This window comes from Suillus discolor (assembly GCF_016758755.1).
Source record: "Suillus discolor strain FC423 chromosome Unknown F5147scaffold_148, whole genome shotgun sequence".
Lineage (NCBI taxonomy): Eukaryota > Fungi > Basidiomycota > Agaricomycetes > Boletales > Suillaceae > Suillus > Suillus discolor.
In genome coordinates, this window is record NW_024541395.1 from 9,036 (window position 1) to 31,752 (window position 22,717).

A 22,717-nucleotide genomic window follows, 5' to 3' on the forward strand; every position below is an offset into this window, starting at 1 on the left:
ATCAGACCCGATATTTTCCCATGCACTTGTCCTATCCATGTCCCGTCCTGTCTTGCTAGCCCCACTAGGTGCATAGTTGATTATTTCACACATTACTCATGTCATAGCAAGTGCTATTACATGTTTTCCCATCATCCGCAGTGCCTCATGTTAGTTTACATGTACTTTGGACCCGAAATTGTCAGCCACTACTTTCGCCTATAGGGTTCCGGATTTCTATGGACTTACATATATATTGGACTGACTACGAGTATTTTCATTATCCAAGTAGTAGGGAGCCGTTTCCTGATACTTAGTGGTCAAACCCGATATTTCATAGTTCTTAGTTGACATTGCGAATATTACTGCTCTTTCTATCCAAAACACCCATCATTATTGTTAATCCGCATACCACTCGCTTTCCCGATGTTTGCTATCGCCATTCCCGCTAACCCGCTAAACCCAAACCCGAAACCCGCTAACCTGAAACCTGAAAACATCGGACCTGACACTTTGGCATCAGACATCATAGATATACCCTTGGACTTTGTTTCTCGCACTTGGACTTTTGACCATTTATTGTTTCACTAACTACAGACCATTCCAAATAGCTAACCCCTCGGGTCAAATGCACTTGTCTTGCAAGTATAGCAGACTAGGCTGTGCACGATCACAACACTTTTTTATATTGCTAAACACTTACTTCGTGTAGTGTCCAGCAATTGTTGTATCTCTACATCGCCCAGGATTCAACCCTCATGTTCTCCTCATGGAGATCCCCACCTACATCCAAGAGCCGGTCACTGTGATCTGACCGATACAGTAGGGGCAAGTTGTGATGCTATGGAGAGTTGCTAAGCAAAATGTATGTGTATGTCCTTTTCATTATGTATCACCATTAACCATCATGTTTAGACCCTGCAACGCTAAGGATCAGGTGATTCCATACCATCGTACACATCGGTATTTTCCTGGGGAGACCCAGGACAAAGGTATATATACTACATAGGCAAGTCTCTTGTTATATCTCCAGCACTACTGCTACTAACATGAACCATCGTGGCCGTTGTCGACAAAACACTAAAATTCCCCAGGTTGAAGCTGCTCCTGAGCCTGTCGCCCCTGCTCCTTCTGCTCTCCCTCCTGCTGCTCCCACTCCCATTCCTGTCATTCCTGCTGCTGCTGCAACTACCACTGCAGCTGCTGCAATTGCTACTGCTCTTCACCGCCCTAGGAGACAATGGCAGCTTCCTCAGAGATTTAGGCAGGACAACACAGCTACTCATCTGGACAATGGCAAGTGGATCGACCTCAATAATGTCAGCAGCGGTGAAGATGAAGATGACCCACCTGAAGTCATAGTCAACGCCCACACACACCCGAGCCCACTACAGACAATGACTAGTACTCTCCTCACTGATCCCTTTGCCACGAAAAAGAGGCCTTAAGTCTACTTCTGATGTCCAGTTTTTCTTTAGGAAGAACTCGGACACTGGCGAGTGCATTTGCATTCCATGCGAATAAGTAACACATCTGGGGGTCTTCTATGTTCTTTCTCACCACCTTTACCAGGGATTTAAATAAGATTGACTCATCCTGTCCACTAACTATTTACGGTTCATCTACGAGCAATACCCCTCTTCGTTCCCACATATATAAAGTCCATATCGAACTCTACCTCCAGGAATCCGAGAAGCAGCAATGGCCAATTGGCATACATCCTGTTGGGGATCGCCTCAATGAAGGCTGGACCTTCACCCAGATGCTGGAATGACTCAAAGATCTTACATGCACAATCGAGATGCTTGGCCCTCCCCCAAATCTCAGACTTAGCGGTTCACAGCCCAGTGTTGGCAAGTCAGCATCTTCAGATCATGACTTACCAAAATTCTCCATCGAGGAGATGCATAAACATATTGTGAAGTTTATCGTAGCTGACAACTAAGTGAGTACTATCTATTTTCTATGTAATCTCATTAACTGCCATCTCTAGGCAATAAGTGTTGTTGAGTGTCCAGAGTTTCGTCGGCTGCTCTGCCTCTTACGTCAAGATATCAAGGATTTCGATATCCCTCATCGTACAAAATTTCGGCAATTAATTATCAATGCATGGGATGAATACTTTGCAGCTATCAAATGTGACCTTGCTGTAAGTGTACAGCTATCGATTACATATAGTATGTTCATATCTTGCAGGCTGCTCAAGGATGAATTTCATTTACATCTGACATATGGTCTGATTCTAAGCTCTGTCCCTTTCTTGCTGTGACCGCACATTGGATTGCCAAAGAAAGTGAGAAAGAAACACTTGTTTTGAAGGCTGCTCTCATCGCCTTTCATCATATCCCTGGTAGTCACACAGGGATGGCACTCGCTTCGAAGATATTAGAGCTGATTGATTGCGCTGAAGTGAAACATAATGTTGGTGTTTTATTGTACTTCATTGCATACTCTGACTTTGTCCAGATCGGACACTCTACCTTGGACAATGCCAGCAACAACAGGACCACGATGGATGAACTCTCACAACTATTGCAGAAAGATGGGATTGAATTCGACGTGGTCGATTACCGCATCCCATGTTTTCCGCATATAGTAAATATATGCGTCCAACACATCCTCAATAAGCACTCTACTGCAGACTTTTCAGATTTGGCTGACACTTTCGTAGCTGGCCCTTACACCTTCAATAAGGTGGAGTATGTCAAGGCTCTGCAAAATAATGTCATCAATCGGGCTAGAGATATTGTCCGTGTGATCCGCGTATCAGGCCAGCATCGTGATAGCTTTCGAGCCGCCATTACTTCTGGCAATGCAGAGAGATGGTTTGTAGACGACAAGGGCGAGCATATGGCCCTGCCAATAGTTGAATTGCTGTGTGACGAGCCTACTCGTTGGGATTCAACATATATCATGTTCAATCATTTGAGGATCCTACGACAGGTAACATTTCATCTTATTAGAATTTCATGCAGCCTAATGGTTGTCCAGGCTATCGACCATTGGATCGACCTTCCTGCTCAATGCAACATAGTCTGTTATAAATTGACCCCCATGGATTGGCAAGTCCTGCAGGATCTTGAGGTTATCCTGGAGGTATGTTTTAAGATGTCTGAAGTTTATAACTCATTTACTGTTCTACATTAGGCACTGCACCATGCTCAACAATGCATGTCCAGTGAAACCAGTCCTCTGCTAGGCAGTGCCATTCCAGCCTTCGAAGGGTTGATTGAAAGATGGAAGCTCATGGCTGACCTTGTCCCACACTGTGCACCTTTGGCTGCCATAGGTTTATCATGGGCAGCTAAGTATGATGACCGAATGAGCCTCACAGGAGCATATGCTGTTGCAATGTGTCAGTTGTGTATGTTTCTATAAGGTGAATTCTCATGATTGTATATAGTCATCGACCCCACAAGACGTCTATCATGGATGAACGAACATTGGCCAGTCGCACAAATCACAGAGGCAAAATCCTATATTCTCAAACTGGTATGTCTGCCTGGTAATAACAGTCAAACTTTTGACTGATATATCCCACAGATGTGGAACAAGAGATCAACAAATGTTTCCACACAGTCTGATCAGTTGATCCATCAGCCATGCCCTGCAACGCTAGGATCAACCATCTATGGACTTCCTGAGATAGATATACTGCCATGTCACCAGGATGGCCCCCAATCAGTCAATGACAAGTTCAATGCATACAGCACAGGTATTCTTAGCCCTACAGGAACAGATCTGCTTTTTTTTGGATGGTAAGAGTCCTATTCCTCTATTGCAGGTTTTGTTGATAACTGGGCATTGATGGTGAACTAGGTTTCGGCACCAATGTTTCCGACACTCTACAAAATCACAATGGACTTTCTGCCAATTCAGGCCTCTGCTGTCCCATGCGAGTGTGTATTTTCCTCCAGCAGTGACACATTTACAAAGAAGCGCAATCGTCTCAGCCCATATTTGATGGAAGCCCTACAGGTGATCAAATTTGTGCTGAAAAAAGAGCGACTGCACTTCACCAAGGGTTGGGCAGTGTCCCAAAAGGATATGGAGTATAACTTGATGTGTGCCACGGGCTCCACGAGCCACAAAGATCTCTTGACATCTGGCTCTAGTGATTTACTGATATCTGCCACCAGTGGAACTACTTCTGGTGGTCGTGATTATGAGGCCCTTCTCAGAATTATTGCAGAGGATGAATGTGATGATGTTCCAGATGATATCACAACTGTATCTATTGTCTCTTAATTCCTGCCTTTTACTGCTACCTTTACTGTTTCTGTTATCTTGCTCATACTGCTACTTTTGTCATTAGACTGATGACTATTGATTTGTTTCTCCTCTTGACACAACTTTTTCACCTAACTAACCATACCAGCTGCAGTTAAGGTGTCAGTAGTGACTGTGCAACTGGCTTTAGCATTTTTTGTTTGGCTGTCGAACTCACCCCTAGGACGAGCTTCTAGGCAAGGAGTACAATGACGAAGGTGAGCATTAAATTTCCTCTCTACTCTACCCTCACCCTATCTAACTACATGAACTCCAGCGAAGGCATCAGCAGTGACTGCGCAACTGGTTTTAGCATTTTTGCTTAACCATCGAACTCACCCCTTCCCCTCCTCCTCGTGCTCATTGTCATCCTTGTTGTCATCCTTGTTGTCCTCCTTGTTGTCATCTTCCTCATTGTCGTCCCCATTGTCATCCTCCTCCTCGTCCTTGTCATCCTTGTCCTTGTCATTGTCCTGGTCCTGGTCCTTGTCATCCTCATCCTTGTTGTCCTTGTTGTCATCCTTGTCATCCTTGTTGTCATCCTTGTTGTCCTTGTTGTCCTCATCCTTGTTGTCCTTGTTGTCCTTGTCCTTGTCCTGGTCCTCATCCTTGTTGTCCTCATCCTTGTCATCATCCTTGTTGTCCCATTTTTTCCCTCTCATTCAAGGTAGCCTGATGCACCAAGTAAATTTTCAGTGACGGCAGCTCAGGTAACGTTTCATTATCGATACAATTTCACAAATGCTAATTCTAATATCTATCCCTAACCCATACCTTTCAACACAACAGCACTTTGTGACCTAACTTACAGTACCTCCTCCTTCAATCTCAATGAATCCCACTCATTCCCGCCTATCGCCGCTTTGATCTCCCCGGCCATTGACCGCTTTCCCCTCCCCCCGGCCGTTGACCACTTTCCCCTCCTCTCTGCCTTTGAACGACACTTTCATTCCCTCTCTGTCTGCCTCTTTCAGCTCTTTGCCTTGATGCACAGTCTCACTCAGTCTTGTCTGACTTCGCCTGCTCTCGTAATTTTCATCCACGAGCAGCGCAGCCGTATAGCTAACATTTGTTTAGCTTTTGATTGAACATTGACGGAGTGACCTACGTTGTCTTGGGGGCCCATTGGTGTTAGATAGTATTGGTTTTAGAGCACAATGCAAGTTTGTATGATTTGTATGAGCCCCAGTAGGAACCATGTAGTTGTGAGATGACAATATGATTATTTGATGTTTGTATCACACTCAATATGAGATAAGGTGACAGTGTGACAGATAATATTGATCGCATTGCATCGTCTCGTTTTGCGTTGTATCAGCTTCAACATGCGTATAACTTTACTTTATCTTGCATTACATTATATTCATGGTACGTTCTATCAGCTGGTATTGACCTCAAGCTCTCTGATCAATATCACAGACGCCTGTTGACCTGCACCAAACTGGTTTGCTGCATGGACCAGTAATACTTTCCTATGAGTCTTATATCTCAAAAATCACTATGAACATTTTTTTCTCTTGATCTGAAGTCAAACTGAGGCTCAGGGAATATTTTTCGCATTTTTTTTCATTTTATGAGTTTGTACACGAGCAGACTGAATATTTTTGTACATTTAATTCTGCGATGAGTTTTGCTTAGTCAGCCATGAAGATGACTCAGAAAGATTCTCACGCATATCAGGTGACTGTAAAAAATATGTTCGCATAAGGTTACCCTGTGGGAAAGCTTACAAATTGCTAAACACGCACCCTATGTCATTATGCTACCAAATAGTTTATCAGCCACAGATGTCAAACATCTATTCACACATTATGTAATCATTTCTCACTCTTTTCTAGCTGAGTCATCAAGGGATCACCTGACCCATGGGCCATGCACAGCTCTTGCTGACTCATCATTATACCAACTAGAGTTATGAATATTTACTTTTGGCTCAAAGATACTGTGTAACTTGGTACTATCAAACTAAAGTTACAACTTTAAGTGTGAGAAACTAGTAGTATAGCCACCTAATTTGTCTATATAAGGAGCTGCTTTTTGCCCAATAGAAAAAGGAATTCCCCTGCTTTTATACTCTCAGAATAAAATTGTGAGTGAAGTGTGATTCAGCATTCAGCAAGTGTAGCAAAAGGTTGGAGCTCACTGTGCTCAACAACCAGCAGCACACTTCTGAGCTCACTGTGCTGAACATCTAGCACATACCTTGAGCTCACTGTGTCTGATGACTAGCAAGACTAATTTTTCCTTTTCTGTTTTTCTTCTGATTGTCTGTCTGAATTTCTTTGTTTCTTTTTGTGTCTTTCTCTGTGATTTTTTTCTCTGTGTCTGTGTGTTTGTTTTTCTCTCTCTGTTTCTCTGAGATTGTGTCTGAGATTCGTGACTGAAACTCGTGTTTCTGTTTCTTTGTCTCTTTCTCTCTCTCTGTCTCAAGTGTGTGTGTGTGGTGTGTTGGTGACTAACTGTGTTGATTGTTTCTCTGATCGCTGTCTCTGTGTGTTGTGATTGTTGTTACTAATGGTCTACGTGAATGTGATCGTGTTAGTGTTTCTGTTGTAGCGGTCTTGTTTTGTTGATTGTCTTGACCTATCAACTTTCTCTCAAGTACCAAAGTTTCAGTCTCATTCTTACCCAGAAGTTTGGTGTTGTCTCTTTTGTCCACTGAAGACTTAGGATAGTCTTGTGGGGAGACTTTAGGTGTTGATGGTGATACCTGACCTCATACATCTGTGTGTTATACCGGTCGAGGGTAGTCATTGCGAGTTAGACTTTAGCTATTGAAAGGGGATTTGGTATTGAAGTCCAAGATCGCCCATTCCTGAGTCTGTTTGAATACTCATTGTGAGTTCCTTGACAGCAGGTTCAATATTAGGCTAAGAGTACTACAGAGGCTTGACTAGGTCTGACAGTAGTTTCACCTGTTTTTGTAACTGAGGGGGACTCTCATCGTAACTCCACACAACTTTCTGCACTAAGTTTGTGTACAAATCATTGTTGCTGTGTGAAGTGTTAGGAAAAGTATCTGTTTTTTGTTGCCATCTCTATATTGTTAGAGTGATTGTGTTTCCTGATATTTTTGTTGCTATTGTTTTTTTTTTTTGATTGTTGTTGTTGTTGTTGTTGATCGCTGACTGACTGTGTGTTGTGTTTCTGATCACTGTGTTTCATATCCATACTGTTGGATCGATTGTTGATTACTGACTCTTGTGCAGAACTCATTGTGCTGACTGTACTTTAGGAGCATAAGAAAGCCACCCACAAACGACCATGTTATCAGTCATTGGTATTTGTCTGAATCACTGACCATGGAGATATTTGGTTTTATAGGTGTTTATCTATAGATCATCTATCTAAGAAGACACCGTGTCAGCTGGCATGTTAGCTAATACCCATCACCGAACACCTGCATTGCGCATTGTAGTGTGTTGCAACGTGTGGTGACAAGGCAGCAATATATGATTAAAACAAATCTCTACTCGGCTGCACCTGTCTTCCTTCCCTCTCAGACCATTACAACTTCAAGACAGCCTCTATAATACTAGGTGCATTATGTTGGATACAGACAATCGATAAGATGCAACCTCTAAGCACAGATAACGAGTCACTCTCAACTGAAAATCCTCTCCCAATTGGCATCGTCACCTAATGGTGTGGCATCAGGTCTTGCGCAGTGCATGGAGGCCTTATGTCTTGTTTCCTCCCTGCCAAGATCATCGCCTATCATGGTCGAGTATTCGGGTATGAAGGGTTCCATAACCAAGGCATTTGGAAGGGAGCATCTCTCATGGGTGCCGTTCAGGGTGAGTCTCGTCTTGTTTCTCGTGACTCACTCTTCTCCCAATTCCTATTCTCCCCAATACTAATCGATTCATGCAGACTGTATATAGGCTTGTCAAAGCCTCCATGGAGCTCCCTGACGACTCCCGTATCATGTATGCTGCATTCTATCGTGAAGATGGGACAGTTGATCCCACAAAGGTACTCATCGATGAAGACTCGTGGAAAGAGCTTGTACCATATGTGTTACAAGTAACATCGGTCATGTGGCCCCCCTATCATTTTCCCTTCATCCTCGCCCTCACCATCTATCGACTTGTCCTCCTTTACCGACTTTCCATTGACTGGATCCTCGGGACCGTTCCCGTCCCTCGCATCGCCTGCCTCTATGAACGTGCATGCACATTCCTCCTATGACTCGACCACCAATGTGGTCCCACACCTCTGACTCGGTCTGACTCATGCTGTTACGCTGACCGTCGGTCGGCGTGTGCGAACTAGGATAGGTCTTCTCAGCGACGACTCGAGTGAGTCTACTGAAGCTGAGGGTGGTTCTCGGCTTTGACGGAACGTCAAGGGTTCCTCCGGTGATCTCGGTAAGACGGCACTCGTCGAGATACAGGGCTAGCGGATACGTGCTAAGTCGTAAGGGAGCGACTTAGAAGTGCGGTCTTATGCAAGGAAGCTGGGAAGCTTAGTTGAACAAGTTCAGGGATGAACCTAGTAGATTAAAGTAAAGTCTAAGTACAATAATCTGTCTACTTATATGTGCTACATGTAAGTGTTCAAGCTCAGTCTGTAATCAATAGTATATCTAGGATCTATGATAACAAGACATGAGGGTCAGATAAGGTACATGAGGCTTAACCTCTGATCAAGCATGCAGCACCAAGTGCGACTGCGCATAAGTACATGAGGCGCCAAGGGCGCTCCGGATCTTCATGAAGTGACATGTGGTATACATGCACTGCTCTAGGGTGACCATGAGGTGTACAGCCTCCATGGACCAGGTACAAGGCCATCTAGGCCAGGGGCGGGTGTTACAGTAACATGGCATGAGTCCCCCGCCAGCAGACAGCCCTCTGCCACCGCACGGCTATAGACGATACCGGAGCCTCACCAAGCTCTATAAACGATAGATGACGAGAGATGATGATAGACGATAAGCGGCAACTGCCGGCTTAGATAAGCGGTCTGGACCACACGTGACATGATATGACGACATAGGTCTAGAAGACCTATTTATGTTATCAAGATAGAAGGCAAGCCTCGTGTTGCCTCATGTACTGATAGAAGGGTACCGCATGGACCCTATCTACGATAGAAGCCCACCTCATGGACGCTATCTCTGACTCATGTAGATAAGCAGATTAGAACCCAGCTTTAGGCTGAGCTTAGATACGAAGAGTAGCCTTATATAAGGTCGAAGATTAAAGTAGACGTTCCTTACTTTAATCTTACTAGGTTTACCCTTGAACTCCTTGTCCCGCTAAAGCTACCTGCTCGACATCGACTCGTACCTTCAGTGACGCCTCTCACTGTCTGTAAACCCTGCTATCATCTCAGCGTAACCCCTCGTTAACCACCACGAGCTACGTTCGAGTACGCAACCTTTGCTTGTCTGTAAAGGCCGACGACTCTCAGCACTCGGTACCACTGTTGTGGTTGTCGCTGTTAGATTATCCTAGTCGCACACGACCGTTTGTCGTAACAGCGGGGTCATAGCGCCAGGGGCGGCGTCACAGCAGTCCAGACCGCTGTCTTTCTAGGCGCAGGCGGCGCACCGTTGCGCGGGGAGTCTAGTAGAGCGGGGGCAGGCATAGGCAGAGCTGGGGCTCCTGTAGGTGCTACGGATGCCTGTAATACATGCCACCAATGTGGCTTTCCTTTCCTGTTCTCTTCTGACTGCAGATTCCCGCACGTTGTATTCCTACTGTTGGTCCGTTCCAATGTTTCTCGGTCTCATTCCACATTCGACCATCCACCACTAATCTGGCTCTGTTGCCAATGCACCTATACCATTCTTGTTTCCCCTCTACCCTTACCTACTATGCAGTAGCCTTGCCCTTAACCCTCTCCACTTAGTATAAGTAGTCAGTCACCCTGTACTAGATTCTCTAACTTGAATCTACTCAATCTTCCCTGGAACATACTTCCCTCTGAACGCCCCTTTGGCTTCAGTCTCTAGTATCTTTTCTTGCTCATCGCGACTGAGTCTACTTCAATCAACCTCATCGTTTGGACAAGACTGTCCTTACCTTGAGTGACTTCATAGACATCCGTCTTAGAAGTCACGTGACATGCGCGTACTGTGATCACTGCCGACTCATCGTTGCCAGACTCACTTGCTATACCGGATCCTTCCGGTTACGTCACGAATGTTAGCGGACGAAGCCCCTCTTAGGGCTCCGCATAACAGATCTATTTGAGTGCGTAACAATATGTGCATACATTGCACATCAAGGACGACTGTCAAGCGATCTCCCCAGCATGTATGTCATATCTTTCATTTGAGGTCACACAGTATTGTTCATATCAACCCCTAGAACTGTATCGTTGTCGATGAGTCTAGCATCTGTCAGGCCTTAGTCAATACGGTCAAAGCAATCGAGTCCTGTTAATTAGTTTTATCTAATATTAGATTCTATTTTTGACTTATAGTTTAAAAATATATTTGAGCCGGTTTTAACCACTTAATTTGACTTAACTGCAGTTAGTTAAGCTGAGTCAGACTGTAAATTATATAAGCTGGAACCATTTGCCAGTTCAGCTATTCATAGCTCAGGCCACAGCTAAAACCAGCAATAAGCCAGAGCCACGGTAACACTACCAGCTGGCGGAATGCACATTTGTGGACCACATCCCCCTCTGAAGGTATTCTCTCAAACACTACACCAATAACAAGTTCCTTTGGTTTCACTGAAGTAAGTGTTCAAACTCTTTTCAGGATCAGCAAAGTTTACTACCATTGTATCATAGGGTCTCAGTACTAGCTAGTGGTAGGTAGATTATATTACTGACTTCAACATGTACCTTTTATGAATCACTTTCGAGCTTACTTATTCTCGTGACTTTGGTGGAGTTTGATATTATTGCCCCAACATCCTAGCATGTCGCCAATACTAGTATACTGTAATATTCACTCCTTCACTTCTTGGTGCCTATAGGCTCTCTAACATTTTCGTATCACTTATCACAATCATATGAAATGGTGGGGTGAACATTGCACGAAATGTTTGCACAGCTTATACCTTGATGAAGAAATCCCGTTTGACGGAGACAAGTAACCAACAAAGTCGGACAGCATTACAGACACGTGACTGACGCGTCACGGGGTGACCTTAGCAACGATACCAGTGCACCGTGACCAAGTTTCACTGGCAAGAACATTAACCCAATACCGTCCCGACTGTACCAAGGCTACTCGGAGCGATATATTGCACGACATATAAAGTGTTTCAAGAAACTCTAGGTTCTTACCTGCTCACGAATTTAGCATTACCGGTTCCCAGTCTAACAGCCAGATCAACTGTGACAACGCGGCGGCGGCGCCTTGCGACATCACTATCCTCAATTTGTTCCAATTGTAACCGCCTATCAACCCCATCAGACACTGTCTTCGTGGCATGCAACAGTGGTGACTCAAAGAACGTCGTTCTAACCTTATTTATCATCACCTGTATTCGAAACGATGCCTTGCGACGTCACACCCTTGGCACTACTTCAAAGAGGTTCACACGGGGCTGCCCGGTTTCTTTATTATGGGAAACTGGGCTGAAAGCCTATCATCTCTGGGAGGGTTCTCCCTCGTTTCTACAATCCAAAAAGGATGAGTGCTGCCTTCGATCTAGTGTTGATAAATCATTCAGAGGTAATAAATGCCTCTCAGGCTTCCTGAATTTCCAACATCAAAGGCTATCTACGCCCGAGCTTCTTGTACGGTACCAGTGACCAGGATGGAACTCCAGCACGGCCGAGCGACATCTTTTCGTTCCGCGGTATTATGTTGCAGGTACGTCTGGGGTAATTCCTCCCTCTGAGACTGGTTGATGTCATCAGCTCCGCTTATAGGTCCTCACCGATAATACTCCCTATTATGACCTTCGGAATGATGTAGCCATCATCTGGGCTATGTAGAAGCTTGTAAAAGCCTTCCCGATCGTTATGCTGTGCCCCCTGAAAAATATTAGGGGAGAAGTTATCGAGCAATGTCGGTCTACTGATCCTCGGGACCGTCCATATCGACGGAGAGAGCTGATGTGACAATCAGGAATGAATATTACTCGCTGTCGAGATCTTGTTGAAATGTTTTTTGTAATACTGTTGTAGCCCACCCAGCTGATGATTTCAATCTATGTGGATATATACCAAATCTGATATTGCACAACCAACTTGAACGATGCCCATAATTCGGCGACCTTATTCGCTATGGTTTACCTTTAGCTATAGGGCGGTTGTTTCCAGATTCCCTTGCCAAAATCAGTGACCTCGAGAAAAGTTCTTGGCTATGGCGGCAGGACTCACCGATGAGTCGTGACACGTGAACTGTGACTCCGGAGTGACAACACACACTGACCACGATCTACGATGGCGTCTTCTGAGCTTTTGAAACAGATTCAGGCCGGCAAGAGGCTGAAGAAAGCCGAAACACATGACCGAAGTAGTCCTTTGATTGATGGAAAGGCAAGTGGTGGTGGCGGCGGCGGTATTGCTGCTGCTGCTGCTTCACGTGGAGTACCATCGATGGGAGGACCTCAACTTGGTGGATTGTTTGCTGGAGGTGTTCCTAAATTGAAGCCTAGTAGTCATAATTTGGGTATGCCGGTTTCATTCATCTTTCAATGTTTGAACTAACCTCCTACGCTAGGAAAGTCACCATCGCCTACTGCTAGACCATCAGCACCTCCTCCTCCTAGAGGTCCCCCGCCTGCACCTGCACCACCTGTGCTTCCTAACCGAAGTGTACCATCACTGCCAAATAGATCTGCTCCTTCAATGCCTCATCGATCTGCACCGTCACTGCCAAATCGATCCGCTCCTTCACTACCTTCAAGATCTGCTCCTTCTAGAAATACTCCTACACCTCCCCCCCCACCGCGTCGACCACCACCACCTGCAAGGACAGCTTCCCCCGCTCCTCCTGCTTTCCCGACCCGTTCACCACCACCACCACCAGCTCGTCCTGCCTCTTCACCAGTTCGTCCCGTCTCTTCACCAGCTCGTCCTTCCTCTCCCCCTACTGGTCCAGTACCACGTCCCATTCCTCCAGCTCCACCTGCAAGGAAAGCCCCTCCTCCTCCCCCAGCCAGACCCTTGTCGACCGCTGGTTCTCCTGCTCGAGCAGTCCCCCCTCCACCTTCTCGTAGGCCACCTGTATCAGACAGTCCACCTGCTCCTCCAGCTCGTGTCCGACCTTTATCAGAAGTTGATTCCCGTCCACAAACTCCACCTGTAAATCGCCCTCCACCTTCCCGTCCACCTCCCCCTCCATCTGCTCCTCCAAGACCTCCTGTATCTGCTCCTCCTAGACCCCGTACCGTTTCAACACCAGTCACTGAGCCTCCCGCTTTAGCTGTCGAACGGCCCTCCATCAATGGTAGTGCTAGGACACCTCCATCTCGCAAAAGTAAGTTGTATCTGTCCTCTACTGTTGCCCATAACTCATCCTTGTTCACCAGTACCTTCTCCCCCTCCAACCTCTGGCCCACATACGTTTCCCGTAACTGATTTCCCACAGCCACGTCCGTTTGTCTCAGCCACAAGGCGATATGCCAGTGGTCGAACCACTGGCAGTGATTTCGACCTGTCCACCTTATAGCCTGGCCCTCGCTGTACATAGTCTTACTCTAATCGCATGATATATCAGACTTGGTTGATACAGTTGCTTGGACTCTAAATTATACAGTAGATTACGTGGCGCTCGAATTTGTTCCACAACAGATTATCCCGCCAGATTTTCGGAAGTGAGGTCTTGCCACATAGCAGTCTTATATCGGCAATACTACACCGCCAAGGTGACACGTATACACTTACTTGCATTATAAAACCTGCTTCGTCACAATTTATTGGCAGCTAACTCTCACCAACGCATCGTTCAATGCGCTTTCCCTCTCTCGTGTCCGTGGCCTCTGCCATTGCCCTTGCCTCTTTGGCATCAGCTGACGTTGCCGAGTCCTCCGATGTGCTCGTCCTTACAAAGGACACCTTTACTTCTGCTGTCAACTCAGAACCTTTGATTTTAGTCGAGTTCTATGCTCCTTGGTACCTTTTCATCGTCCTTTTACGTGAATTCTCGCCGACTTTTACCATAGGTGTGGCCACTGCAAAGCTCTAGCTCCCCACTACGAGGAGGCAGCCACCACACTCAAAGGGAAAGACATCAAACTTGCCAAAGTCGACTGTGTCGACCAGGCAGACCTTTGCCAGTCCCATGGCGTCCAGGGTTACCCGTACGTCCATACCATTCGAAATATTCTCTCTAGCGCACTGACCATCCCTCCATAGCACCCTCAAAGTCTTCCGCAACGGTGAACCCGCCGAGTACTCCGGTCCCCGAAAGGCAGACGGTATCATCAGCTACATGCTCAAGTATACTCTACCCTTCTGTCACCTATTCGTACCTATTAACATCACCCTCAGACAAAACCTCCCTGCCGTTTCTGACGTCACCGCCTCTAACCTCGCTGAATTCCAAAACGCCGATAAGCTCGTTGTCCTCGCCTACGTCTCCTCCACCACAAAGGCCCCCGCACCTGAATTCAGCGCAACAGCAGAAAAGCTCCGCGACGAGTACCTCTTTGGTATCACCTCTGACGCTGCAGCTATCGCAGCCGCAGGCGTCACTCCTCCCGCTATCGTCGTCTACCGCAACTTTGATGAACACACCACCGAGTACCCGCACCCGCCGTCTGCAGTTACCACCGCTGAACTCGAAGCATGGGTTCAGCAGCTGTCTATCCCTATCCTTGGTGAGGTGAACGGAGAAACGTATGCCATGTACGCCGGCAGCGGTAAACCTATCGCATACTTGTTTTTGGACCCTACAGACGAAAAGAAAGACGAGACGCTCGCTATTCTCAAGCCTGTTGCTGCCAAGTACCACGGCAAGATCCACTTTGTTTGGATAGACGCAACCAAGTTTGGCGACCACGCAAAGGCTTTGAACCTTGCTGAACCCAAATGGCCGAGTTTCGTTATTCAGAACCTGGAGGATCAGCTCAAGTACCCTTATGACCAGAGCAAGCCTATAGAGGCTGAGGCTGTGTCTGCTATGGTCGGCGAGTACCTCGCTGGGAAGCTTCTTCCTAAGCTCAAGAGCCAGCCGATTCCTGAGAGTCAGAATGAGAGCGTGTTCACGCTCGTTAGTGAACAGTTCGATGAGGTTATGTATGATGATTCCAAGGATGTGTTTGTTGAATTTTATGCTACATGGTGCGTTGCTTTGGCCATATTTCATCACGCATGCCATTCAAGACCTGTTTAGGTGCGGTCACTGCAAGCGCTTGAAACCCATCTGGGATTCCCTCGGTGATCACTTTGCTGACGTGAAAGATCAGTTGGTCGTGTACGTCCACATTTCCTCCAACCTTGTCCACAAAACTGATCCATCGTTGCAGTGCAAAGATGGAGTCCACAGAAAATGATCTTCCAGCTTCAGCCCCATTCCGTATCAGCGGATTCCCCACCCTCAAATTCAAGCCTGCAGGATCGCGGGAGTTCCTTGAATATAACGGGGACCGGGAATTGGAATCTCTCATTGCGTACGTGCAGGAGCATGCCAAGAACAACTTGAAGCCTTCTGTCAAGGCTCCTGAAAACGAGTCGCAGGCCACGTTTGAGGCACCGCGGGAGGCTCATGATGAACTGTAATTTGTGCGCAGTGGTCTTACCTCTATTGTTATCTCATCTTTTGCATGCATTCAATATTCATGGGGGTGTAAGTGGAGCGACTCGTACGATTGCTCTAATATAAAGTGATGGAAGCTATCGATTTGAAAACAAGTATTACAGTTTGACTTCCTTGAGACCGTGCTTCCAGAAGGTGAAGTAGGCTGTTGAGGTGTGATGATCATGATGACGCTACTTGACAGAAAACACGTACGGGTGACTCCATCCTCCTGAGATGAGAAACCATTGAGAATACGACATTGTTTATTCTAACATCGCAACTCACCCGGTAGTTCAACAAGGCTACCATTCCGTCAGCGTTCATGTTCTCGCCAGTGTACTGAAATTTTGTTTGTCAACGCGTATAAGGGGCAAAGCACAACGTACAAATTCATAGTCTTTGAAATTACCGATTATCTTCTTGGCAAAGACATTTGCCTTGGTCTTGAATTCATCAACCACACTAGGGTCTTTCAATTTGTCCGCTACAGCCTTCATGTAAGCCTAACATGAATATCCTCATCAGTTTCGATCTCCACAGGTATAGCAATAATATGATATGATACCTTGAGATGAGAAAGATATGCTTTTTTGTCATAAGCGGTAGCTTGAAGACGGAAGGAATGGGCGATATTGTTAACTGTAATCGCCCCATCCTCGAGTGTTTCTTCCTGTTCTTCAGCTGAGGCGTTAGCACCTACAAAATCAAGTAGATGAGCCATGTTCCTTTTTCTTTCGATCGGACGCATACCGATATCGACATTGCCCTCCTTGAGTGTGATCATCTGACAATCTACTTCATAGGCGATGCCATCCACCTCTTTCCTGTTTTTTTTGGGTAGTCAGTATATGATGATAGGCTCCAGCGCCAAGATTGGAGCATACATAGGAAACGCATCGGAAAACATCTCATCACCGGAGATGACATCTTCGTAAAGAAGCATTTTCGAACAGATATAATAAAGGTGTAGAGAAAAAGAAAAAGGGGGGTTCCAACGAGGGAGATAGAAGTTGAGGTAAGAGAGATCTTCGAGTCTTATGTACACCGACAAGATCAGTAGATCATCATCTCGTGGGATACAAAAATATTGTCATCCGAATCCCGACATCTGCTTCATGCTACCACATGGACTATCAGCCGGTAGTCGTACAGAGGCATGCTCGGCCAGCTGCGGCTAAGCATAGTCCAGAATCAAGATATTGGCGTCAATTCAAACACCCGGTATTTATCAAGGAATACGCACCAGTCACATCTATCCAGTTCTCTCCTTCTAAACCTCATAGGTATGCTGTAACAGCAGCAACGCGTGTTCAGATTTATGCACCCCGAACCCAGAAAGTGACAAAGACAATCTCGCGCTTCAAGGATGTTGCACGCAGTGGTAACATCCGTCCTGACGGCAAGCTCGTCGTTGCAGGTGATGATACAGGTCTCGTGCAGGTATGGACGCATACCCACGGTATATTCACATCCCTAATCAATCTGCTCGCAGGTCTTTGACATCAATTCACGCGCCATCCTTCGTACCCTGGACTCGCATAAGCAGCCAGTACACGTCACTAAATTTTCCGCCCTCGCACCCACGCAAGTACTCTCCTGTTCAGACGACACCACTGTAAAATTATGGGACGTCCCATCACAAACTGAAGTAGTCACATTCCATGCACACACCGACTATGTCCGCTCTGGTGAAGTTTCGACCTCGAATCCCCACCTCATCCTCACTGGTTCTTATGATGCAACCATGAGATTATTCGACACGCGGACCAGCCAATGCGAGATGATAATGGGCGGCGGAGATGCCTCGAGTGCAGTACCAGTCGAGCAAGTCAAAATGTTCCCATCTGGTACAATGGCCTTGTCTACCGCAGGTCCTATCCTGCGCCTCTGGGACTTGGTCGCTGGCGGCCGTTGTTTACGTGCATTTTCGAATCATCAGAAGACTATTACCTCGCTAGCATTTGATGGGTCTGCGGGTCGTCTGTTGACGGGGAGTTTGGATCATATGGTGAAGGTTTATGATGTCAGCTCGTACAAGGTCGTGCATACCATGCGATACCCCGCGCCTGTTCTTTGTCTTGCCATTTCCGTATGTAAAGTTATAGTTTCCTGTCATGCTCCTTTGCTAACAGCAGTGCAGCCGGATGAAACTCATATCGCCGCGGGAATGTCAGATGGCACGCTCTCTGTTAGACGGAGACAGCCAAAAGCTTCAGAAGGCGCGGATCCGCCCTTCGCTACTGCTTTAAAATCTGGAGCTTTTGAGACATTCTTAGGAGGTACCCTTCCTGTAATTGGTCAAGGACGCACAAAGTCCAAAATCAAGCCCAAACCTACCGGAGATGTGGACGAGTTGAGAATCGAAAGCAGAAGAGCAAGGCGTCTGAAAGAGTACGACAGGCTTTTGAAAGGGTTTAAATATTCAGCAGCTTTGGATTCGGTGCTCAGAAAGGTGATGTTCGTTCACCATAGTTGGGAAATTCAATGTTGATTCGCCTTATAGAACGTCCCACCGACAACGGCTTTCTCTCTGATACAAGAACTGATACATCGTGACGGCCTTCGGAGCGCATTGGCAGGTCGAGATGATGTTCTTTTGGAACCAGTCTTGCGTCTTCTCGTGAAGCATGTCACTGATCCCCGTTTTGGTGAAATGGTGTCCGACGTCTCAAGTCTGGTCATCGGTACGTGATTGATCGTCTTGCATTTTTGCTGGCTTGACGTATCTATGCAGAGATGTACACGCCGGTCCTTGGACAGTCACCTCTCATCGATTCACTCTTCATGCGACTTCGAAAGAAAGTCCTTGCCGAGATTCGGTTCCAAAAAGAACTGGTCAAAACAAAAGGCGCACTCGAAATGATTTTCGCGTCCGCTACACTGACTGCCGCATAGCAGGCCACACGACTTGTACTCTACGCATATATTGCTACATATTTTAATGCCCCGTGTCCGTTATAAACATTCATGCAGAAAGTCGACGAGATGTTGAAGGATCTCCTTTTGTGATAGTGCTCCACCTTCTGGTGCGTGATCAGTGGCTAGGCCATTGCTCTGTGTGTCAGCGTCGAGGTTGTCGCGGTATATTTGAAGGGTTGAGATGATATCTTTCAAGGACTGGTTCTTGCGCTCAAGCATTTGTGTGATATGGCCGCGAATCTGGAGTGTTGCTCGACTTAGCTATCACAGGTTATCGAAAAATGTTGCTTACTCCATCGTCCTCCATGACTACCCACGCGAGGATATAATCGACGGTCTGCAGTGTGAACAGTCCGCCCTCCAGTCGGCGCAGATAAAACAGATCCTCGTCTTCTGACTCAATTTCACCACCGTTAGCAATGGTTTCCTGCGCATTCAGCATTCGGACTGGATGTTCATTAGTGAATATTACATGGCACATACCTTTTTCTCCGCCGCGATCTCCGCGTCCACAACTTTCAGACGATTACGAGCATTTTCCCGCACCTCGAGTAGTTTATCTGCTTTCTCATAATTATTTTCCACAAACTTGGCAAGCAGACGTATTCGATCTGGAGAGTCTGATGGAGTGTTTGAAAACATTGAGGAGATAATGCCAAGGATATGTGGGATATCTTCGGAAGCTGCTGCTGGTGCATTGGATTTAGATTTTTTTGAGCCCTGCGGAGTAGGCTTAATCAGTTTGAACCGTACTGAGAACACTGCATCTATACCTTTCCCATGAAAGTAGCAAAGAGCGTCTTTAGTCCAAGGACCTCGATAAAGTTTGCGCAAGTGGCGGTGCCTGCTGGGCCAGACATCGCATAGTCGAGAGTTTTGATTGCTCTCGACTTCGATTGCAATTTTTCTCTACCAACGGCACAAGTTAGCATTGCATCGACATCCCCAGGACGCACTCACCTCATCATAAGAAGCATGAGGTCGACACCTTCGCTCGCAAGGAAAAAAGACTTGACCTCAGGCTCGGCCAACGCAGAACAAAGAGCGTCGAACAAATTCTCCATGAATTCGGTCTCGTCTGCATCAACTGGGTCACGTCTTCGGAATTGCTATATCATAGGAATTAATATTAAAGCTTGTGATAGTCAACTGCAACTTACAGAAAGAACGTTGAGAGCGATCTCGACGCCGTCTTTCTTGCCAAAATCTTGACGGTTCGCTGCATTGTTCTGTAAAAGAATAGAAAGCAATTCTGCGGAATAGCCACGGTTTTCGTCATGAGTCTTGGACTGGACGCGATTGAGTAACCAATTCATCAGCTTGGTCTTCGACACTAGTATAAGGGAAAGGTCAGGGTTAAAGCCAAGTATGTTTTCAAATATGCCTGGAACGTAGGTCAGTAACGAATGACGAGAGATTCTGCGCACGAATACCGAGAATATGGAAAACACCCTGTCGGTCTGATTCTTCAGTCTCGTTTAAACGCGAAAGATTATCAACGAGCAACTCCAGGATTGAATTCTCTAGCTGCGTGGGGTGGAAAACATAGCACTTAAGAACAGAACCATGCCGAAATATGGGAACGAACCAGGGCTTCAATAAGGGTCTTCAGCGCTACCTGCGCCTCCTCTTGTTCCTCCTCATCTTCTAGCTCATTCCCAACATCTTCGTCGGTCAGCTCATGGATCACATCAACGACATCAATGACAATATCGGCGTTTTCATGGCTGAGGAGTCCAATGAGTAAACTGACAGAACCCGAACGCACGAGTTCTGGGTAGGCCAGGACAGGAGACTGTGCCAAAGATAGAAGAGATTTAAGCGCACTATCGAGGTCTGCTTCAGAGTCGATGAACCTGCAACAGCGCACGTATAATCAGTCCTAGGACCATAAGACGTCCAATGTAAATTACTTTGACGGGTCATCCGGGTACTTCGAGCGTTGGTCTTGGTTTTTGTTGGCAGCTCGTTCAAACTTCAGTAGCGTTCTTCTTATACTTGTGATCGATATTCCTTCCGGCTTCACGTCGTGTCAATATTTACGCATTTCGCGAGAATTTTGTATGCGCTCACGTCTTCCGTTGTCCCTTCTCCTTCAGCACTCTCAAAAATACTCAAAATTTGTTTCTGTTCCGAAGTCAGTCCTCCTCCGTAGAACCGCCCTTCTTCATCCTCTTCGACAAAGTAGTCCGCGTCACCCCCTGGAGCAAAGGAGGTGTCAACCATTTTGTCGTCCCCGTCTTCTACAGTTGCGCGTCGCGACTGTCGGCGAGGAGCCGAGCTGCTTTCAGGGATTTCAACGTCCATGGCCGAATCCACCGAGTCCTCATTCAAGGGAGTATCGAGACGCATCTTCTTTAGCATCTCCGGGGTAGGATTATCTGGCATCTTCCGCTTTGAGCTCGTAGGAAGCCTGGGTACCTGGGGCGCGTAAATATCACAACATACATGGAAGAGTGCAAGACAACCCCTTACTTTGAAAAGCTTGTCGATGTCCATGATTCAGTATCTGGCTAATGGCTAGCTAGTAATGCGTAAAGACATGTACATTCCATCATGCATAAAATCACGTGCTCTAGTCACAGTCGATTGCTTGGTGATTGCTCTTCAGAAGCTTCAAAGAAAATAGATTTTTACAACTGTCTTCATTCTTGTAGGGGGTGACTATAAGTCTACGCATACAAAATTTCTACAGCGATGGGCATCCGGCTTATCACAGCGGACGACAGCGTCCCCCGTACTTACATTGCATATACTTGCTCAACAAGCAATTTGAAGAAAGTGCGTATAGCAGGCCTGACTGTAAAATGCAGAAAACGAAGTGGGTGCGTGAGGAATCAAGGGACGGTACCCACTATGATCGTGTGGCTTTAGTATGCACGGTGTCCAATTATCATAATTTCATAGTTGAAATACATAACACGGTGAGCTGCGCTCCAGTATCAAAAAATAAAACATACTGGCAATGTCTTCGTAGACCAGCCACATCGTCTAAACGCACAGCGGCGACCGATTAGTATGGTTTGCCTCTATTCTTCTTCAAGTCCTTTTCGAGCTGTCTAGCCTTTCGGTGCCCTATCTCTACAGGTCGGATAGCAGTATCATCCGCCTTCTTGAGCTTGACTGGACGGTTACCTACATATTTACCTGAAATATGGCTGAGCGAGATTTCGGTGAATTGGACAAGGGTATTTCTCACCATCCATCTCTTTCCAAGCTTTGAGGAAATCTTCTGGATCTGAAAAGGCGACGAAACCATACTTAGCCTAAGAATGTTTTGTCAACAAAATTTGTAGAGCAAGAGGAAACGTCCACACCTTCTGGCTCAACCTGTCGCGTATGACACGAGCTTTCTGGAAAGATGTGTATTTATTAAAGGCATTCGCGAGGACATCATCGGAGACATCGTTGCTAAGATCTCCTACGAACAAGCGGAACCAAGCTACGATAAAGTTTGTCAGTGGCTGACTTTCGTATCAAGTGGCACACTTACATGGATTCCATTCTAGAAGAGTCTGATCTTCCCAGACCTTTCCACCACCCTTACGGAGCACGGTGGTGCGCTTTCCACCCTTTGCAAGTTTCCCACCAGCGCCTCCACGCTTGTCGATCATAGCCCCAGGAACATAGACACTCTGTTGCGCAAGTATGCCGACATCATATTCATACGCATTCGCTGGAACAGGTGCGCTGTGGTTCGACGAAGATCCGGGCAAAGGATACATGGGACCTTGATAAGGCTGGTGGTAAGGATTAACATCATAAGCCTGTTGCTGTTGGCTGAATTGAGAATACTGTGAGTCCATAATGCGTTGATGTTGGTACGATGAGAAGCCGGGGTTATGGGCTATCACCTCACTTACCAAATTGATAATCAATAAAAATAAA

General features: G+C 46.4%; 9 protein-coding genes across 9 annotated transcripts; 5 read left to right on the forward strand and 4 right to left on the reverse strand.

The window, feature by feature from the left end:
- Positions 1-1,028: 1,028 nt before the first annotated feature.
- F5147DRAFT_781676 (uncharacterized protein) lies at positions 1,029-1,427 on the forward strand (the record flags this gene model as incomplete). The annotated part of the gene is made up of 1 exon (XM_041442685.1): positions 1,029-1,427. The coding sequence occupies one exon, from the start codon at positions 1,029-1,031 to the stop codon at positions 1,425-1,427; it is 399 nt and encodes a 132-aa protein (XP_041284856.1).
- Positions 1,428-4,583: 3,156 nt separating this feature from the next.
- Positions 4,584-5,447, reverse strand: F5147DRAFT_659250 (uncharacterized protein; the record flags this gene model as incomplete). Its single annotated transcript, XM_041434570.1, has 3 exons — positions 4,584-4,748; positions 5,133-5,310; positions 5,353-5,447. The coding sequence occupies 3 exons, from the start codon at positions 5,445-5,447 to the stop codon at positions 4,584-4,586; spliced, it is 438 nt and encodes a 145-aa protein (XP_041284857.1).
- Positions 5,448-7,862: 2,415 nt separating this feature from the next.
- Positions 7,863-8,277, forward strand: F5147DRAFT_544554 (uncharacterized protein; the record flags this gene model as incomplete). Its single annotated transcript, XM_041430302.1, has 2 exons — positions 7,863-8,045; positions 8,122-8,277. Coding segments are annotated over 2 exons (339 nt in total), but the record flags the coding sequence as incomplete, so codon positions are not given.
- Positions 8,278-12,818: 4,541 nt separating this feature from the next.
- F5147DRAFT_77890 (uncharacterized protein) lies at positions 12,819-13,977 on the forward strand. The gene is made up of 3 exons (XM_041442206.1): positions 12,819-12,838; positions 12,895-13,648; positions 13,701-13,977. The coding sequence occupies exons 2-3, from the start codon at positions 13,018-13,020 to the stop codon at positions 13,838-13,840; spliced, it is 771 nt and encodes a 256-aa protein (XP_041284859.1). The 5' UTR covers positions 12,819-12,838; positions 12,895-13,017; the 3' UTR covers positions 13,841-13,977.
- A 142-nt stretch (positions 13,978-14,119) lies between these two features.
- On the forward strand, positions 14,120-15,891 carry F5147DRAFT_781681 (thioredoxin-like protein; the record flags this gene model as incomplete). Its single annotated transcript, XM_041442686.1, has 5 exons — positions 14,120-14,283; positions 14,334-14,471; positions 14,527-15,453; positions 15,506-15,586; positions 15,639-15,891. 5 exons carry the CDS (start codon positions 14,120-14,122, stop codon positions 15,889-15,891), a joined length of 1,563 nt encoding a protein of 520 aa, XP_041284860.1.
- A 55-nt stretch (positions 15,892-15,946) lies between these two features.
- Positions 15,947-16,950, reverse strand: F5147DRAFT_729153 (translationally-controlled tumor protein). Its single transcript, XM_041439354.1, has 7 exons — positions 16,795-16,950; positions 16,661-16,734; positions 16,476-16,606; positions 16,297-16,413; positions 16,196-16,249; positions 16,124-16,139; positions 15,947-16,073 (listed from the first exon to the last, which is right to left on the reverse strand). Exons 1-7 carry the CDS (start codon positions 16,851-16,853, stop codon positions 16,027-16,029), a joined length of 498 nt encoding a protein of 165 aa, XP_041284861.1. The 5' UTR covers positions 16,854-16,950; the 3' UTR covers positions 15,947-16,026.
- A 66-nt stretch (positions 16,951-17,016) lies between these two features.
- F5147DRAFT_841593 (WD40 repeat-like protein) lies at positions 17,017-19,144 on the forward strand. The gene is made up of 5 exons (XM_041444395.1): positions 17,017-17,350; positions 17,403-17,999; positions 18,051-18,362; positions 18,414-18,594; positions 18,645-19,144. Exons 1-5 carry the CDS (start codon positions 17,036-17,038, stop codon positions 18,803-18,805), a joined length of 1,566 nt encoding a protein of 521 aa, XP_041284862.1. The 5' UTR covers positions 17,017-17,035; the 3' UTR covers positions 18,806-19,144.
- Positions 18,836-21,382, reverse strand: F5147DRAFT_77923 (Catenin-beta-like protein). Its single transcript, XM_041442264.1, has 11 exons — positions 21,305-21,382; positions 20,903-21,250; positions 20,743-20,849; positions 20,418-20,685; positions 20,263-20,356; positions 19,990-20,213; positions 19,790-19,938; positions 19,603-19,738; positions 19,313-19,549; positions 19,122-19,256; positions 18,836-19,069 (listed from the first exon to the last, which is right to left on the reverse strand). The coding sequence occupies exons 1-11, from the start codon at positions 21,326-21,328 to the stop codon at positions 18,866-18,868; spliced, it is 1,926 nt and encodes a 641-aa protein (XP_041284863.1). The 5' UTR covers positions 21,329-21,382; the 3' UTR covers positions 18,836-18,865.
- An 85-nt stretch (positions 21,383-21,467) lies between these two features.
- F5147DRAFT_729159 (RNA-binding domain-containing protein) lies at positions 21,468-22,661 on the reverse strand. The gene is made up of 4 exons (XM_041439355.1): positions 22,323-22,661; positions 22,147-22,271; positions 22,029-22,095; positions 21,468-21,976 (listed from the first exon to the last, which is right to left on the reverse strand). The coding sequence occupies exons 1-4, from the start codon at positions 22,633-22,635 to the stop codon at positions 21,843-21,845; spliced, it is 639 nt and encodes a 212-aa protein (XP_041284864.1). The 5' UTR covers positions 22,636-22,661; the 3' UTR covers positions 21,468-21,842.
- Positions 22,662-22,717: the final 56 nt, after the last annotated feature.

What these genes read in the sequence shown, in the direction of transcription:
- F5147DRAFT_729159 (XM_041439355.1), bottom strand. Translation starts at nt 22,635, where the DNA reads ATGGACTCACAGTATTCTCAATTCAGCCAACAGCAACAGGCTTATGAT. An exon ending in TCTTCTAGAATGGAATCCAT is followed by an intron (nt 22,272 to 22,322) that starts GTAAGTGTGCCA and finishes ACTTTATCGTAG; the next exon opens with CTTGGTTCCGCTTGTTCGTA. An exon ending in GCGACAGGTTGAGCCAGAAG is followed by an intron (nt 22,096 to 22,146) that starts GTGTGGACGTTT and finishes AAACATTCTTAG; the next exon opens with GCTAAGTATGGTTTCGTCGC.
- F5147DRAFT_729153 (XM_041439354.1), bottom strand. Translation starts at nt 16,853, where the DNA reads ATGCTTCTTTACGAAGATGTCATCTCCGGTGATGAGATGTTTTCCGAT. An exon ending in TTTTCCGATGCGTTTCCTAT is followed by an intron (nt 16,735 to 16,794) that starts GTATGCTCCAAT and finishes CAAAAAAAACAG; the next exon opens with GAAAGAGGTGGATGGCATCG. An exon ending in CATATCTTTCTCATCTCAAG is followed by an intron (nt 16,414 to 16,475) that starts GTATCATATCAT and finishes TATTCATGTTAG; the next exon opens with GCTTACATGAAGGCTGTAGC.
- F5147DRAFT_77890 (XM_041442206.1), top strand. Translation starts at nt 13,018, where the DNA reads ATGCCTCATCGATCTGCACCGTCACTGCCAAATCGATCCGCTCCTTCA. An exon ending in GACACCTCCATCTCGCAAAA is followed by an intron (nt 13,649 to 13,700) that starts GTAAGTTGTATC and finishes CTTGTTCACCAG; the next exon opens with TACCTTCTCCCCCTCCAACC.
- F5147DRAFT_77923 (XM_041442264.1), bottom strand. Translation starts at nt 21,328, where the DNA reads ATGGACATCGACAAGCTTTTCAAA. An exon ending in GGGTGTTTTCCATATTCTCG is followed by an intron (nt 20,214 to 20,262) that starts GTATTCGTGCGC and finishes CCTACGTTCCAG; the next exon opens with GCATATTTGAAAACATACTT. An exon ending in TAGTCATGGAGGACGATGGA is followed by an intron (nt 19,070 to 19,121) that starts GTAAGCAACATT and finishes GCAACACTCCAG; the next exon opens with ATTCGCGGCCATATCACACA.
- F5147DRAFT_841593 (XM_041444395.1), top strand. Translation starts at nt 17,036, where the DNA reads ATGGACTATCAGCCGGTAGTCGTACAGAGGCATGCTCGGCCAGCTGCG. An exon ending in ATGATACAGGTCTCGTGCAG is followed by an intron (nt 17,351 to 17,402) that starts GTATGGACGCAT and finishes ATCTGCTCGCAG; the next exon opens with GTCTTTGACATCAATTCACG. An exon ending in CGTCTCAAGTCTGGTCATCG is followed by an intron (nt 18,595 to 18,644) that starts GTACGTGATTGA and finishes GTATCTATGCAG; the next exon opens with AGATGTACACGCCGGTCCTT.